The sequence below is a fragment of the Diadema setosum genome, unplaced genomic scaffold, assembly GCF_964275005.1.
Source record: "Diadema setosum unplaced genomic scaffold, eeDiaSeto1 scaffold_50, whole genome shotgun sequence".
Lineage (NCBI taxonomy): Eukaryota > Metazoa > Echinodermata > Echinoidea > Diadematoida > Diadematidae > Diadema > Diadema setosum.
The window spans coordinates 162,220-179,233 of NW_027307676.1; the positions used below are offsets into that span (position 1 = coordinate 162,220).

General features: G+C 39.6%; 1 protein-coding gene across 1 annotated transcript in view; it reads right to left on the reverse strand.

Moving 5' to 3' along the window:
• Positions 1-14,662, reverse strand: part of LOC140245879 (trifunctional enzyme subunit alpha, mitochondrial-like) — a 29,980-nt gene extending 15,318 nt beyond the window's left edge. Inside the window, exons 1-11 of the mRNA XM_072325362.1 lie at positions 14,563-14,662; positions 11,713-11,766; positions 10,928-10,998; positions 10,133-10,266; positions 8,169-8,199; positions 6,471-6,578; positions 5,851-6,073; positions 4,564-4,633; positions 4,253-4,305; positions 3,122-3,240; positions 371-490 (exon numbers count right to left, since the gene is read on the reverse strand). Of these exons, the coding sequence (XP_072181463.1) occupies positions 371-490; positions 3,122-3,240; positions 4,253-4,305; positions 4,564-4,633; positions 5,851-6,073; positions 6,471-6,578; positions 8,169-8,199; positions 10,133-10,266; positions 10,928-10,998; positions 11,713-11,766; positions 14,563-14,629 (1,050 nt within the window). The 5' untranslated portion in view covers positions 14,630-14,662. The remainder of the gene's footprint in view (positions 1-370; positions 491-3,121; positions 3,241-4,252; positions 4,306-4,563; positions 4,634-5,850; positions 6,074-6,470; positions 6,579-8,168; positions 8,200-10,132; positions 10,267-10,927; positions 10,999-11,712; positions 11,767-14,562) is intronic.
• Between the last annotated feature and the right edge of the window lie 2,352 nt (positions 14,663-17,014).

Sequence of the window (17,014 nt, forward strand, 5' to 3'; positions counted from 1 at the left end):
GGGGCAATAGTAATAAAGAACCATCTATGCGATGGTAACTTTGGAGCAGTCAGTACCACACGCGCCAAAGCCGAGTGTGTTTTGGATTGTAAAAAAGTTAAGGAGGGTGGATGATTTTACAGATGCCCAATCAAGTAGTGTGCCTTATTTGTTTTATAAAATAATGCAATTGAAATTCTGTGGCAGTCATTTTTACAAGATTCCAAAGTAGCACCAACATCAAGCTAACTGAACCACACACACAATTACAAAAGGTAACTATGCATTTATCATACACAGGCAATGCATCTGAGCATGGATGAGTGGTTGCTGGTACTGGTCATTAGTAAACTAATGTCCGGTGAAAAGTAAAGAGAAGAAAGTGACTAACCTGCCCGTGGAAAAGGCCCATGAGCGCTTTTGAGTGTGTCGTCATTGCTAGATCCCCAAATCCCTTTGCTTCATTGATGTAGCCAGCTTCATTTCCCTTCTCCACTCCTGTTCTGACAGCCTGCAGGGTTGCAAAAACAACAACAACAACAACAATAAACCACGTGTTATCTCTGAGCTACCAAAAAATATACAAGATGCAGCAAATTACGAGCACAGATTACCACATTGCTGACAAAGTATGGCTAATTCCCATTAATCTAATACATGATATGCCTATTTCTGGCAAGAAAACGGTAAATATTATTGGGGCAAAAGAGTTAAACTAACGAGATTTGGTGATTCCCTGGAGCATCGTCTACGTTTATGGAATACACTCATTGCAATTTCACAAAACAGGACTGATTCTAATTCTCGCTATCGCCAATGACGTAAAAAGTACCCGGATGTGGCTTTTTCGTCAAGATTTAGTGCACTTCCGGGACTGGGGCACGTCTGGCGCGGGGTATATTTTGCACAGCGCTAGCGTGCGCGTATGTGTAACTTATCTATAGCGCCGCGCCGACCACGGATACTAGTACAGTAGGCGGCTGTAGTCAGTACCCAAGCCAGCCAGTGGCCAGGCCCTTGATACTCGTATACGCGTACACTGTAGCTATAGCCCCCGCATTGCCCTATCCACTAGGCCTTGCATTAGCATGCACCACCACACGCATACAAGCTAGACATACCAGTACATCGCACTGCTTGATCATGCGATTGATTTGCACTCTGCATACGTTGAGAATATTGCTGGAAAATATTCGCCCACCTGGATATCGTCATGGAATGCCCATCGTTTTTATTTGTTCTCTGTCGAGGTGCCGCGAACAAAATCGGGAACGAACCGTGATCTTGAAATTATCCTGTCTAGTACGTCTCCGAAGCAATTTCTTCCAAGCAAGTAAGTCGCATGCGAACGCGCGCTGCGCTGTGGAGCCACCCGCAAACTTCACCCACGCGGCCACATCACATCTCGCATGCCAGTAAGGGTCCTATTTCTGTAGAATTTTTTCATTTATTGTCGTGCGGAAAACACATGGCAGCTTCGCAGTAACAACCCATAGTCGTATTAACAGCATAAAGAATGGAGAAATTTCAAATCATATTAAAGCTAAAATTCAAGTCGAGAAAACAGTAAGTACACATAGAATACAGTCGGCTTATGTGTAAAAAGCATTGAACGAATAGTCACGTATCACGCGTGTACGAACGGAAGTGACTTTGCTACCGGACTATCCCATAATGCACCGTAAATGATGCTTAAATCAACATCTGGGTACTTTATACGTCATTGGCGATAGCGAGAATTGACAACTCAAAGGATAAGTCTATCAAGACCTGGTGTATGACTCTCGTACGCTGGGAGAAACATAATTTGATGCTGAGGCAAAAACCATTTACCATCCCTCCATCTGTGAAGATCTGAGTAAACAGTATTTTGTAGGTGCTCACTTTGCATTACATCAAGCTACATACAATGTAGTCATGACTCGATAGCAATCTGACAAAAAACAACAACAACAACAACAAAGCTGATATTCAGATCAAGAACAAGAACAAAAACCAAGAATAGCTATGAAACTTCACATATTTATCAGTACATTATTCTTGCTTGTAGCTACAGAAACTTTAACTGTCACCTAAATAGGATTTCTTCACTTCACTTTTTAACCCTAATCAGGCTGGGCTTTTTGGGTTATGCTAAAACCGGAGGGGGCGGATTCCGCCCCCGCCCCCCCCCCCCCCCCCCAAAAAAAAATCTCGGCCATCAGTGGTGCGATCGCGATGAAATTTGGCATGCGTGACACCCACGTCATAACCTACAACACTGTGTCATAAGATTTTTTGAAACAATCAATTTTTAATTTTAATTAATTAATTATGCAAATTAAGCTCAAGATCATATTTTAGCCTAATTAAAAGCATTGAGAGTCTACTTTTTGGTCTGTAAATCTGTTTTGGCATATTCAACAATTGTACATCACTAAAACTTCCAAAAGTAATTTCAGTTCTTATGTATTTTATTGTTTTCAGAATTTCTTATGTATTTTTTGGTTTTCAACTTTTGTTTTTTCTCTGTTTTTTTTTATTGGAAATTGTCACTGACCACTTGTCTACCATAATTAGCCTAAGATTACTCAATGAAAGTGATTAATTGTAAAAATAATCAGGTTTTTATGACTTTCATGACAGAGCACTGTTTTCCATAGGAAATCTACACAAAATCACAAAATTGTGCCCGTTTTGGGGCGACAAGCCGTTACAAAAATGGGCGTGGCCTCGAAAAAGTATGCACGGACGTTGCAAATTTGGTCTCAAAAGTTGCGGGTGACTTGAACAAAGAAAGTCAAGAAGCCTCGCGACAAGGCCTTCTCGCGTTACAGAATTATAGCGCGAAACGTCGAGGGGGGGCGGATTCTGCCCCCCCAGCCCTGTTAAGGTTAAGTAAACAATGGTCTGTAAAACAGAATAACAGTTCTGATAATGAACCTCATCAGTTAATGGCAATTGCGTCTATTGCATCCCACAGAAAAGTTCTCATGTGCATCAGCCTATCTGAGCACACAGCACCCCCACTTTGACTCTTATTCTATCCAGCTGTTACAAAATGTAAAGTCTTCCTCTGGACAGGCACATATGACACACAGTGTGTTGTGCAAGATTCTCAACACATATTGCAAATATAAAGTATAATTGTATCCTCTTATACCTCGATGATCTTGAAGGGGGCAGGGTAGAGCCCCTTTGTGTTCTTCATCACCATGGCGTTGACCCTCTTGTAGATCTGATTCTGCACAAAGCTGGTGCCCATGATGCTGTCCTGGAGTTCTGTCGTGGGGGGAAGGGAAGGGAATGGCAGGGACATAAAATACCATGGTACTGGAATGTGGATGCAGAGCAGGAATACAATGTACTTTGTCTGCAGTAAAACTTCTACTATCTATGTGTAGTAGTAGTAGAAGTAGTAGTAGTAGTAGTAGTAGTAGTAGTAGTAGTAGTAGTAGTAGTAGTAGTAGTAGTGGTAGTAGTAGTAACAGTAGTATAAATAGTAGTAGTAGAAGTAGGAGTAGTAGAAATAGGAATAGTAGAAGTTTTAGCAGTTAAGTAGTACAATATAGTAGTATCAGTAACATTTCTTCAGTTTGTCTCCCTCTAACAAATGGAATTTGTAAGATTGCAACTGCTGATCTGTAATTCAACAACCATGTCGGAAAAATATTCTCTTGCGTTTATTTTCTCTTCCATCTTTTAATGACTTGTCCGCCTTGGACTACTTAACATATAATAAACAATGTCAGAATTTCGGAGCTTGGGTATTTGTTTCAAGTTCATTGTGTCACTGCCGGCAACCACGGAAAGCAGTAGATGACCGGTTAGAGTCCAGTGGTTCCTTTTTTCCGACATGTTTGTTAAATTACAAATCAGTAGTTGCGATCTTACAAATTTCATTTGTTAGAGGGAGACAAACTGAAGAAAATTCACCAATATTCTCTTGCATTTGTTATCATTACTGAATACGTGCTGTTGTCACTTCTACTACTATGACCATCCATTCCTACTCTCATTATCATCATTCTATATCGTTACCATTACACTACAACACAGAATCACAATCCTCAGAAAAAGTTTAATATGCTCAAAAAAACAAAAAAACAAAAAACAAATTCTAAAGGTGTGCACTAGATTAACCTTTTCTGTGCAAGAGATTTTGGAGATTGTGTACAATGCTTTGAGGTTTTCTGTGCCTATCATTACTCAAAGTATCAAAAGGCTTTAATAGGGAGAGGTTAGAGAGATATTTCTCCCATACTAGGGAGACGTTCACACTCAGCCAACTCACTCTGCATCATACTCTTGGGTTTGTCTGTCTTGATCTTCCCTGCAGCGAGATCTCTGAAATTGAAAACAAAATGACAATATTTTAAAGAAACAGACAAAGTTAGGATTACCATGATCACAAAGTTATGATACATATATGCATATGTGGAGAATAGGAAAAAAATACTCGGACTGGACTTGGGAGATGAAAATACAACTGGAATTACTTGAAATGAAGAAATATAAAACAAACAAACAAACAAAAGCAGCACAAAATCACACTCTGAAGTGTACTGATAATATCACATGGAATGAAATAAAGGGAATGTTTACCTGGCAGCCTGGATTGCCACATTTTCAAGGTATTCAATGTTGCGTTCATCAATAGGCTTAACACCCGGACCTGCATAAATGGTCATCAAGGAAAATGAATCAATGTAACTTATAATACAAATAAGTATATTTTTGTTGTTTTTGTTATTACAGTTGGGGGGAGGTGTGGTTCTGAAATATAGTATTTATTAGTACAACATGAAGGCTACATATCTTCAATCTATTAGTCCTTACACTATGCAGCCAATCTATTCTGCTAATATATTTGGACTTCCTTTTCTTCTTCTGACCATATTAGAGTACAGGATCAAAAATAAACAAGTCTTATAACCAACCATTTGCTACAGAATATCATGACGATCCTATTTTCTTTCTCGCCATTTACAAAACCATGACTGAGACTTGACATCTGAATTGCTGTTTGTTCAGTAGCCTCTCCCAGTATGCTGACATCGATTTGAAAAAAAAAAGGAAGGAAGGAAGAAAAAGAACTAATTTCTAAGGACTAATACCTTCTTGACATGTAGGATAACTGATTTGAAATTTGTTCAGAGTCAGGATAACAGTCATCATCTAAACTCTGGACTGCACTTCTTGCCTCCAAACTTCAAACCCAAGTGTCAGAACATCCATTTTATTTAATTCATAGGAAAAAGAAGGAAAATGCAAACTCTCACTTTGTCTGATTCTCATCAATTGCATCACATAAGGAACAGCCTAAATGAACATATAATATCCAATTTCATCATTCATGAATGCCCACATCAGTACAGAAAGACAGAAAGCCGATTATGAAAAGTAATCATGAAATGTAATCAAAATAAAATCAGACACACAAGGAAGCCAAAGCAAGGGCAAACAGGCGAGCATTTAACCCATTAGTAACTGAACCGCCTGAAACTGCCAGTCCTATTACTCCCTAAACACCCCCAGTCCTATTACTCCCTAAACACCCCAAACCGCCTGACCACCTTTTTATAGTTTTATGCTTTACCATTTATAAGATATAGAATAATGCAATTTGAAAGAGGTCAAAGGCCAACAAAAGTATGCCAAAATTACTTCTGTGACACACCATTTCTTGATAGAGTCTTTATAGGCTTTCAAATAAACATAACTTATAAATAACAAAAATAAACATGCAATGCGCTATTTTACGTAATTTCGAAAGTTGTCTAAATGAGAGTGATATTGTTGTAGTTTCTAGGAAACAATAGGTCCTTTGTATGGAATCTTCAGTTACTAGAGGGTTAATTAACTTTGATTATCGGTCAGAGGGCGACTTACCCAGGGGGTCAACCAGCTGGTCCACTAGACCCATCTTCTTGGCCTTATCTGCTGGAATGTTCTTGCCGGTCAGCATCATGTCCAGCGAGTTGGGGATGCCGATCAGCTTGGGTAGCCGCTGGGTACCCCCGCCCCCAGGAAGGAGACCGAGCATGACCTCTGGTGCACTCAGGACTGTTTTCTTGTCCTTTGTTGCAATTCGGTAGTGACAGCTGAGTGCAACCTGGATACATTTAAAGTCAGAGGTTACACATCACGATTGGCATTTACACACTATCTGGAGTACATGCTAAACAATATTCAATAACCCATGACCATTTTAAATCATCTTTTCAGCAGTATCATTTGTCGCCTCATTGGAACCTGCAGTGAACTACACAGAGCTACATGCAGTGATTAATTTTGTTAACACCTATGGCACAATTTTGAGCAAACTAAGTCATCACAAAAGATGGATTCTCTCAGCATTAACATTTACATATTAAAGCTTCTTTTAACTCCATCCTTACCATCAGTAGCTTCCTCTGTGTACAGTGGCAATGACATTTCAAGACTGTAGCCTCGAGGGGTTAATCAACAGGTGTAACACCAATGGCTTCTTGGGAGTGGGGTTCACTCACCTCTAGGCCTCCACCAAGACAGGTGCCATTGATGGCTGCTACCACTGGCTTGGGGCTCTGCTCCACCTGCTCCAACAGAATCTGACCGTTTCTTGACAGCTCTGTGACCTGTGGTCATTGAAGATAAATACTGTACACGTCATGCCCATTCCATTGTTCGAGACTTGCCCCACAATATCACAATGCAACATGTTTACTTTTCTGTCCCTTATTGACCGATGAAAAGTAAAATATACAGTCAAAAACTTGTCTTAAGCAGTCATTCAAAGAACATGAAAGAAGTGGCCTTTATACAGACTGGTGGGTGTTATAAAGAGGGTCTTTTTTTTCACTCTGGGGGAATTTCTTTAACGGCAGTAAACGGCAGGTGGCTGCTAAGGCAGGTTTGACTATATGTACTACACTAGTATGCTGATTGGCAACTGACCCATTATGACGAACAGACTAAAGTGTACAATTTATCTTTCACAGTTCTGCAGTGGGTGTAATCCTTCCCAGGCACCGAGACATTTTCTTATCTTCCATTTGTTTGCCGTTGATGTTCATTGTTGAAAGATGATATATGCAGTCTAATCATGAACCCATCACATGGCATTCATAATCATGATTGGAATTCCAAAATAAATTGCTTGTCGTGTGTATTATTGTCATCTATTTGGAACAATATTTGAGAATAAGAATTATGCCATCTCATCAGTATGCCTTACAAATGCCTAACTTCAATGTAAGTGACAATAAATATGAAAAAAAAAGCAGGGGTTTGAGGGTAGGTAAGATGTTACAACAATATACTAAAATTCTATCTTTCTCCTTTGCTGAACCCAGCACTGAAAACATTAACTGTTATGTCTGGTTCTATGACATTTGCTCCTGTGACCATTGCTGTCATGAAATGTCTGCACACTACAAAGCCAAACACAAACTCTACCCACAAACATTTATAACCCTAACCCAAATCCTAATCTTCAAATCAAACTAACCTAAAACGCTATCAAACCCTAACCCTTGGTCCTTGGAGAAAATAAGACTGTAGCAATTGTCGCAGGAGCAAATGCCGTGTCATCATTATATGAAGAGTTTGTTTGCAAAAACCGACAAGTCCATTTTTGAAGATTTTGAAGTATGGTCTCTGTCATAAAGTACAAAATAAGACCTTTTAAATGATATATTGGTCACTACATATAAAGGCACATTTTAAAAGTTATGGTCAAAAGAAGCAAACATTTTCTTATTATTCTCTTTATTTTTCTTGACCTTTAATCGCAAATATCTCCATTTGGCAAATATGGACTATCGGTTTTTGCGAACAAACTCTTCATATCTAGATGATACTATTGCCTATTGGAGTACAAAAAAACCCAAAATATGCACTCATCTACATGTACCTATTTTTATCGAATCACCTATCCATCTATTTCTCTTTTCATCTATTTATTTATCTATTTATTTATCTGATCTATCTATCTATCTATCTATTCACCTATCGATGTATTTATCACTATCAAAACATATTTCATTCCAGATAAAACTGTACACTATAAAAAATACAAAGAATGTGTATATCATGCACTGCAGTGTGTATATGTGCATAATCTGCATTTGTGTGTGTGTGTGTGTTTATGTACACTGTATGACAGCAAACTAAGGTGCAATGTTCACTCCTGGAGAGCACATCATGAAAGATGGTATCATACTTACTTCCTCTGCAGATTTGCAATCTCCAAGCATCCTGGTAGAGGATGACAGAACAGACAGAAGAGAAAAATGCTGGTATATTAGATTCATTCAAGACAAGATGCATATAGTGGTGAGGGTTACAGGTACACCACTGCAATATATCTTTCCTGCAAAGTACAATTGAAGTTCCTGGCAGTGGTTAAATTGGGTTTACCATATATGCTGGTACTGAGGGCTCTCCACTTGCAGAATGGCCATCACAGCATATACAGTAGATTCATGAATGGGACTACTTCTTGAATTTAATTTGCATTTTTTGAAGACCGCATGTGGACACCAGCGTCCTCCAAAAAAGTGATACTGCCTCATGAACTTCTCAGGTTTTGAAGCAAATCATACATTTAGTCCAAAAGATACTCAAAGTGATGCCAACACACAGCATTCATGAAATCAGTGCAGCCTGCTACTATAAATAAAACACAAAACTCTCATAACATTTATATTACCAACATTTGACTTCATGAGGCAATCTCTGTCATATTTTACTTTTAGAAAACTTAAACAATTGTTGATTGTTCTTTTTTTCATTTTGTGTGTGATTGATTCATTTAGTTACATGATCTACTGTGTTAGATACATTATAATGTATGTATATAAATATATATTACAAAATCTTTTTAATATCATTTTGCTCATTTTGTTGTTTTATGTAAGAGTTGATAAACACATTCACAATATACTTACTTATTCATTGGGTTACAAGCATATCAACAGAAATTAAATCAGCAAAGTTAGCACTTGCAATGGATAATCACTACATTGATTGACACACACATATGGTCCTTCTGAAGTATGTCATGACAAATGCACAGCCCACTAACTATCAGCAACTAAGGGCAACAACTAAAGTGCTCATTTCAAGTTGGTTAATACTAGTGATCACTGTTATTCGAATAATATTAGACTTTGCTATCACAAGTCGGGACTTGGAAGATGCTTACAAGAAAGCATACAAACTACACTCATGGATTTAAAAAGAGGGACAAAACACAAACCAAGCACAAATATCAAAGAAAAAAATATAAAACATAATGCCTCCAGCAACTTCGTTGGCGGAGGCATAAAAAGTGACTAGTTATCAATCTGACTTGGCACAGCGAAGTGCCCCTAAATGATTCTCACAATTAGGTTTTATGACAATATTGACGTATTTATTACAACATGTATCACTGACTTCTGGCAAGGATTAAAGAAAGACAAAAAAAAAAAAACAAAACAAAACAAAACAAAACAAAGCAAAACAAAACAAAACAAAACAAAACAAAACAAACACCTGAATCCGATATTTTATAAAAATACATGGTCCTCATGAACGGTATCATTCTTAAAGGACAAGTTCACCTTCATAGACATGTGGGTTGAGTGAATGCAGCAATATTAGTAGAGCACATCAGTGAGAGTTTGAGGAAAATCGGACATTCGGTTCAAAAGTTATGAATTTTCAAAGTTTCTGCTCAGTCAAGGATGGATGAGAAGACTACTATAGCCTGTGATGTCACATGTGTACAATGATATAAAGAAAGAATAAAGAAAATTCAACATATTTTCACTTTTCTCAAATAACAAAAGAACATTTGACTTCTCTCTTTCAGAAGGCAGGGGGGTGATACCCTTAACATATGTCAGTAACAAGTCAAAGAAATGTGCACTTCATTCAAAAGTGAAGTTTTGTGAAATTCTCTTTTTATTTATTTTTTTTAAATTCGTAACTTTTGAATGGATTGTCTGATTTTCCCCAAACTTTCACTGATGTGTTCTACTAATATTGTTGCATTCACTCAATCCACATGTATATGAAGGTGGACTTGTCCTTTAACATTCATCCCAAAAGAATAAATGAATGAATAAATAAATGGAAAAGGTGACAGATGAATGTAAGAGATTATGCACGTGAAGGGAGTGAAGAGCACTGAGGTTTGACTCACTTGATGTCGGCGCCAGCGATGAAATTTCCTGGCTTGGACGAGATGAGGACCACAGACTTGACCGCATCGTTGCTGAATAGTTCATGGAAGACATCCTCCACTTCTGCATTGAATTGTCTGGATAATGTGTTAACCTGTGCGGGGAAAAAAAAAAGTTTAAATGATATATTTGTACTCATCAGACCAGGCTAATTTTATTTTTAATATTTCATTTCTTTATTTTATTTTATTATCATTTTTTTTTTTTGATATGTGAGCAACCTTTGCAAACAAAGGATTTCTCTAGCGAATGAGACAGCTTTAAAACTTCCAGTCTTGCAAGATGTACACGTGTAATCAGGTAAACTGCATGCTGATTGGGATCTCCACATCAAAATGTATTAAGTGGGAACATGTTAACCGAGTACACAAGCGGGAATAAAATGGCATCATGGTCATTCACAGCAACAACGAAAGTCCAGTAAAAACATGAGCTTTGAAAGAATAGTTTAAAACTCTAATTCATCTTTGTCTAGCGTTTTTAAACATCATTAGAATGATTTACTAGTATTATAGTTACACACTAACCCATTTTTTTTCTCTACTGGTATGACAGAGTATTTTCATGTTTTACTAGTTCATTCCTGAAAAGGTTACTGGTCCAACAGTGATTTTTACAGGTCAAGGACCGTCGGACTAGTGCTAATGTGCAGCCTTGATTCATACAATAACTTTTCCCTCATCTAAGAAGTAACATTCATGAACAGATTAAAATAACAAAAATGTGACATCTGTTCAATTCCTACAGCACCTTACCTTAGAGTTGGGGTCATTCATGCGTACAACGGCAACATCTCCTTTGAGTTCATAGTTCACAGTTGTGCGTGCTGAAAAATAATGTGAAAGAACAAGCTATGAACTGCATTGTTTGTAAATTGTGAAACCAGGGCAGAATTGAATAAAAGTCAATGACAAAGTACGAACAAACTATATTTTACAATTACACGCACAAGGCTTCTACTCTAAAAGAGGTTGTTATGCACAGAACACTTCTTGACATAGAGTGGAGGCAACATCTCTACACCAACTTTGCATAATTTCTATTGTAGTAGCACCTACCATTAGAGCTGTACTTCAAACAAACTGGCATTACATCCAGGTTTACAGTGCTTTAAATTTTTCTCCTTTAAGTAGTAATTAACATCCAGCAGGCTTTAAAATTACTTATAAACTGCTCTTACAGAGATGGGGGCTATGTATTCCTACATTGTACACACAGTATAAGGGGTAGAAACAAGCATTAAACTTTCCATGAACAGAAGTGATACAATTAAAAAACAAAAAACAAATAAAAAAAAAACAAAATTAAAAAAGCAAACAATGAAAAATATAAAATAAAAGGTCCAATGACTGCAAAGTTATCTATTGTGAGTTTTTTGTTTTTATTTGGTCGAATATTTTTTTTTTAATACATGATATTTTTTAGGACTGTTTGTTTACAGACTCTATACTTTATGCACACAGCTGTATGACTGAATAAAAAAGATTGAGATGTGTAAAATGTGGTAGTTCAGCCCTTAACACTCTTGGTTAGTCTGTACCTTTTTCAGCTCCTGATGCAGCAAAGTATCGCTTTGTTGTCATTCCTGCAACACCTACAGGATAGAACAAATGGGATAAGAATGTAAAGATTGCAAGTTGAAGTGAAAGTTCATTAATGTAAACACACATTTCAGCCAACTTATTCTGCACTTCATTATCAAAAAAACCCAACATGGACATTCACAGATTTATGTCACACCAGTGTTATCAAATACTTGTAGAGGCTTCATGTCTGTTATTGATATTGACAACACAATTTACCACTTACCGAAAATGCAGATTACACGTGTATATGTAGTGTGGACTCCCAATTATTCAAAAAATGGTTGTCAGTGTGAGTGAAAGATGATGTACCGTTCACACTTGCTGCATACAGATTCTAATCTTTGTTTTCGGTAACATGAAGTCTAAACTTACCAAATAATAAAGATTGTCTTAAATGAGTTTGAGGTGACAAAAATAATGTCAAGTGGACTCTATCAAAACTCAACGCGATCTCAGTCCGGGAAACCCGCTCATGAGGACCGCCCCCACGTACGAGGATGGTCCCTCCTCATGAGGACCTCCCCCCGCCTCATGAGGCCCCCCGGGGAACGCCTCATGAGGCCCCCCCTTTCACTTCTTATTCATCTCACATCTGACGTACAAATTGTCGCAACTTTGCACGGTGATTTTTTGTTACACACACATGTCCACTATCCATGATGAAAAGAAGAAAAAATCCTGTCTGTTTTTTTTTTTTAAATCGAGTTTTAATCAACCGATGCAGAGCGCCCATCAAAACACGGGCGCCAGCGCGTTCGCACAATGCAAGACTGCCGCACCTAGCGGCCTGATCCGACTAAATATTTTCGATGCTTTTTTCTGCGGCTCTCACCTCTCCGCGCACGAATCAGCCTCGTGAAGCTGAAGTCTGACATCTTTTTACACAAATTCGTAACGAGAAAAATTAAATCAGTTCTAACCTGATCTTGTCCATATATTCCAAATTACTATTCCACACTGATAGAGTAGGTGGGTAGATGACATACTCCAGTTTGTTAGCAAAATAATCACTTTGTAGGTATGACGAGTTCACTTTCTTCGTCAATTCCGCCCACGATTCCGCCGTTTGGGCGCTTTTTCTGGAATCATCCCACGATGCGACGTACGTCGCATCACATCACGCATCCAGCACATACCAGACTGGTATGTGCTGGATGCGTGATGTGATGCGACGTACGTCGCGTCGCGGGATGATTCCAGAGAAAGCGCCCAAACAGTAAGCGGGCGGCGGAATCGTGGCGGAATTGACGAAGAAAGTGAACTCGTCATACCTACAAAGTGATTATTTTGCTAACAAACTGGAGTATGTCATCTACCCACCTACTCTATCAGTGTGGAATAGTAATTTGGAATATATGGACAAGATCAGGTTAGCACTGATTTAATTTTTCTCGTACGAATTTGTGTAAAAAGATGTCAGACTTCAGCTTCACGAGGCTGATTCGTGCGCGGAGAGGTGAGAGCCGCAGAAAAAAGCATCGAAAATATTTAGTCGGATCAGGCCGCTAGGTGCGGCAGTCTTGCATTGTGCGAACGCGCTGGCGCCCGTGTTTTGATGGGCGCTCTGCATCGGTTGATTAAAACTCGATTTTAAAAAAAAAAAACAGACAGGATTTTTTCTTCTTTTCATCATGGATAGTGGACATGTGTGTGTAACAAAAAAACACTGTGCAAAGTTGCGACAATTTGTACGTCAGATGTGAGATGAATAAGAAGTGAAAGGGGGGCCTCATGAGGCGTTCCCCGGGGGGCCTCATGAGGCGGGGGGAGGTCCTCATGAGGAGGGACCATCCTCGTACGCGGGGGCGGTCCTCATGAGCGGGTTTCCCGGACTGATCTGCATTTGCGCTTTGCGTCCGCTTTGTTGTTGGAGCCCCGTCACATTTTTACAGCGACTGGGCTGTTATAAGGCCAAGTGTAAATAGTTTACCAGACATCCACAATCATGACAATACGTAGTTAGATAGTGTGATACACTGAGCTGATAGAGACTAGGGCTACCCGCGCTTCACTACTGAAACACATTGCAAAGGTTACTGTAAGTGGCATGAAATTTTCGCGAATCGGAGCTGACAGCCTTTTTCGTGGCATGAAATTTTCGCGAAGTGCCACTGCACTGGCATTCAAGCTATTCTAGTGTAAACAAGAACTTTCGCATGCGTTTTAATTTCGCGAATCTTGGCGCTCGCGAAATTAAAGTGCACGCGAAAATTCCTCGTTTTACAGTACCTAATTTACAATGAATGTTTTAACACAATATTAAATCAACACAAACAAGCAGAGTTCTACACTTAATAAAATCTAAAGCAGACTCTAATTCCATCAAGGACAAGGTATTTGTACTTTACCAACAAGTCATAAAAAATAAAAAGAAGTCACGTCACCACCGTCCACGCAAACCGTAGCATCAGCAGATCCAGAGTTCCAAGAGCTGAAGTATAACTCAACTGTACACATTTCAGACTAAACGTCTCTGCCACTTGGTCATATTACTTTATCATGGCAGCCTTTAATATAGGAAGAGTGAAGGAAGAGGACAGTGGGCTAAGCTAATGCAATACACAGCCAGCCACAGGTCATGCCATGCATGCCGACGGGCGGGCTGGGTGGCTGCTGGTTGCCTGTGAGCTCTCTGCTCTGTTGTTGGTGAGATCCCGGTAATCGGTATTCACCGGCAGATCGAGACAGGACTGGAAAGAGTTGTAAGAGGGCCCATCACTACAGACTAAAAGGAGACACATACCACAAAACGATAATAAATACTCATGGTATATATATGACTACCTCTTTTCTCCCATATTTACCTCTCAGTGTTGAGTATTTTGCCCAGGAAACAGCTCTAAGGGCTCCGAGAGAACGAACAGAAGCCATGGCGAATAGTGTTTCAAGGTGCCCTTGTGCCGAATTTCACGTAAAGTTTATGTAGCTGAATTGCGCACAGCCCAACTATCTAATAATCAGAATGTAAGATATAATTATTACAATCTTTTTGTTGAAAAAAAATACATCAAATATTTTTAAAATTACAAATTATATTATACAAACTAGGTTTAAGATAGCTTAATATATGAAAAATATTATTAAATGCACGATTACGACAGCGATTGAAGCCGGAAGTTTGTTGCTACTGATTCAACGCCGCACATGTAGTCTATTGACGTAATAGTAGACGCCAAGAGAGATGCTGGTTGGGTGTACGTAGTGTTGTGTACAAACGTACACGCAGTGCATTGGCAATACGTGTATTACAGATTGGCAAGTCGCCGGCCGGTTCGGTTTGCACGCAGTGTGAAGAAACAACAAGAAGTGCTGCGACACAGTGACCTGAAATTTACCTGATAATCCACAACCATGGCATCTCTTATGCTCAATTCTCTCCGGCTTTCAAGTCTTCTCTCTTCAACTGGAAACCAGCTTGCATACAGTGAGTTTTGGTAATATGAATGGGTTGAAATCAGGTTGTAATTAATCGCTATTTCAACTGTAGACAGTGTTACAAAGTCAAATCAAGGTCACAATCGCTTGGTGCAAAATTTGCAAGTTATGAATGATTGTGTACAGTGTAAATGTTAGTATGACAGTTATAAAGCAATGGTTTATAGAGTTTATACTATAGTCTAGATCCCTCTAACAACTAACATAGTGAGCATGGTGAGGACTCGGCGCGGCCTACTGCAGGTCAAAGGCCAAAGCCTGATCTTGTGAAAGGGCAGAGCTACAACTACAAGTGTGTATGGGCTTATGCCACGGCCATGCCCATGGGGAAGAAGGTACCGTACACAAAGAGGCCTTCTTCTTCTTCTTCTTCTTCCAGGTAGAGTGCAGCTTCAAGTTTTGAAGATTATCGCACTGTGAAATGCGTGCGAGTGTGTGGACCCTCACACACGTCTACGTCAGGATAGCTTTCGTGCAAGTGCATATATATACAACGTGTAGGGCCTAAGTAAAAATTTGTGTCCTCTGGAGACAAAACTATTTCTTCTTCCCACTCAAGACAAGCCGAAAGGCGTCGAGAGAAGAAGAAGAAGCTGGGTCCTCTTGGAGGCTGTTCCAGTCCTTACAGGTCCTTGGGAAGAAGGAAGAAGCGTACGCTTGATTGCTACATTGGATCGTCTGCAGTCGAGAGCCATGTCCTCTAGTGGCTGATGTCCGTTCGCTGAGGTAGGACTGCCAAGCGATGTCAACAAGGTTGAAGCGGATGCGATACAACATAGCCAGGCGGCTGTGAAGGCGTCTGTCCCGTAAGGCTGCGTTCACATAGAAGTACAGTCCCGCTCGCGGTAACCTGTGGGGGTCCGTGTCACTCCCGCGATTACCGCGTATGCCCGCGTCCTCCCGCGTACTCCCGCGCTCTGTCATGCAGAATTTTCGCAAGTCCGTGGACGATGTGTGCGGCGCCAAAAATCGCGACAATACCGCACACAGTACAGGGAACTCCCGCCCACACGAGCGAGTGCGAGTTGTACGATCGCGATTGCAGCATGCATGCACACTGTGCACAGCACAGCTAGCAGCGCGCGATTCAACGTTGTGCTTGTCGTGCTGTTCCTGACGACGCAATGTGCACTGTATGTGTTACGAGTGGCGTAATCACAGTACAAAACTTGTATATTAAAAAACAAATGTGGAATTAATCCCAGCAAAACCCAAGTAAAATTTATGCTACATATCATTAAAGACTAGAAGACATTCGCATTGGACCACGAACGCAACGGTATAATATCGTTACCTTCTCATTTCGAGCGAGTCCCGAGGAGGCATCGAACGGCAAGAATCAATGCAACATGACAGTTTATGCAGAACGTTGAATTCATTTCCAGTCCCATGAAAACAGCACGATGTGTTTTTTTGCTATAGTAGTACAGTATTCCTGTAGGTACGTAAAGTACAGTTTGTAGGCCCACTGGTAACTGACGCACCTGTGTCTCACATCTAGTTCTCCGACCGTGCTGTATGACCGCCGAGTCGATTGGTTGGCAGTACCAAAAATAATAATAATAATAATGATAATAATAATGATAATAAATAAATAAATAAATAAATAATATTGCCTTCCATGTGTTTCTGGTACCGCATGAGCTAATAAGCCTGTGCTAGTTCGTATCAGCTGTTCCCTGTCACAGCTTATTAGGCAACGTACCGTACGAGAAAGATTTTTTTTTTTAAATTTCCATTTGTTTGCTTTACTTATGGCCTATATATTTGCCGTAACTTTATGCCACGAACGTCAGAGAATTAAGTTTAGCAGAGAACCAT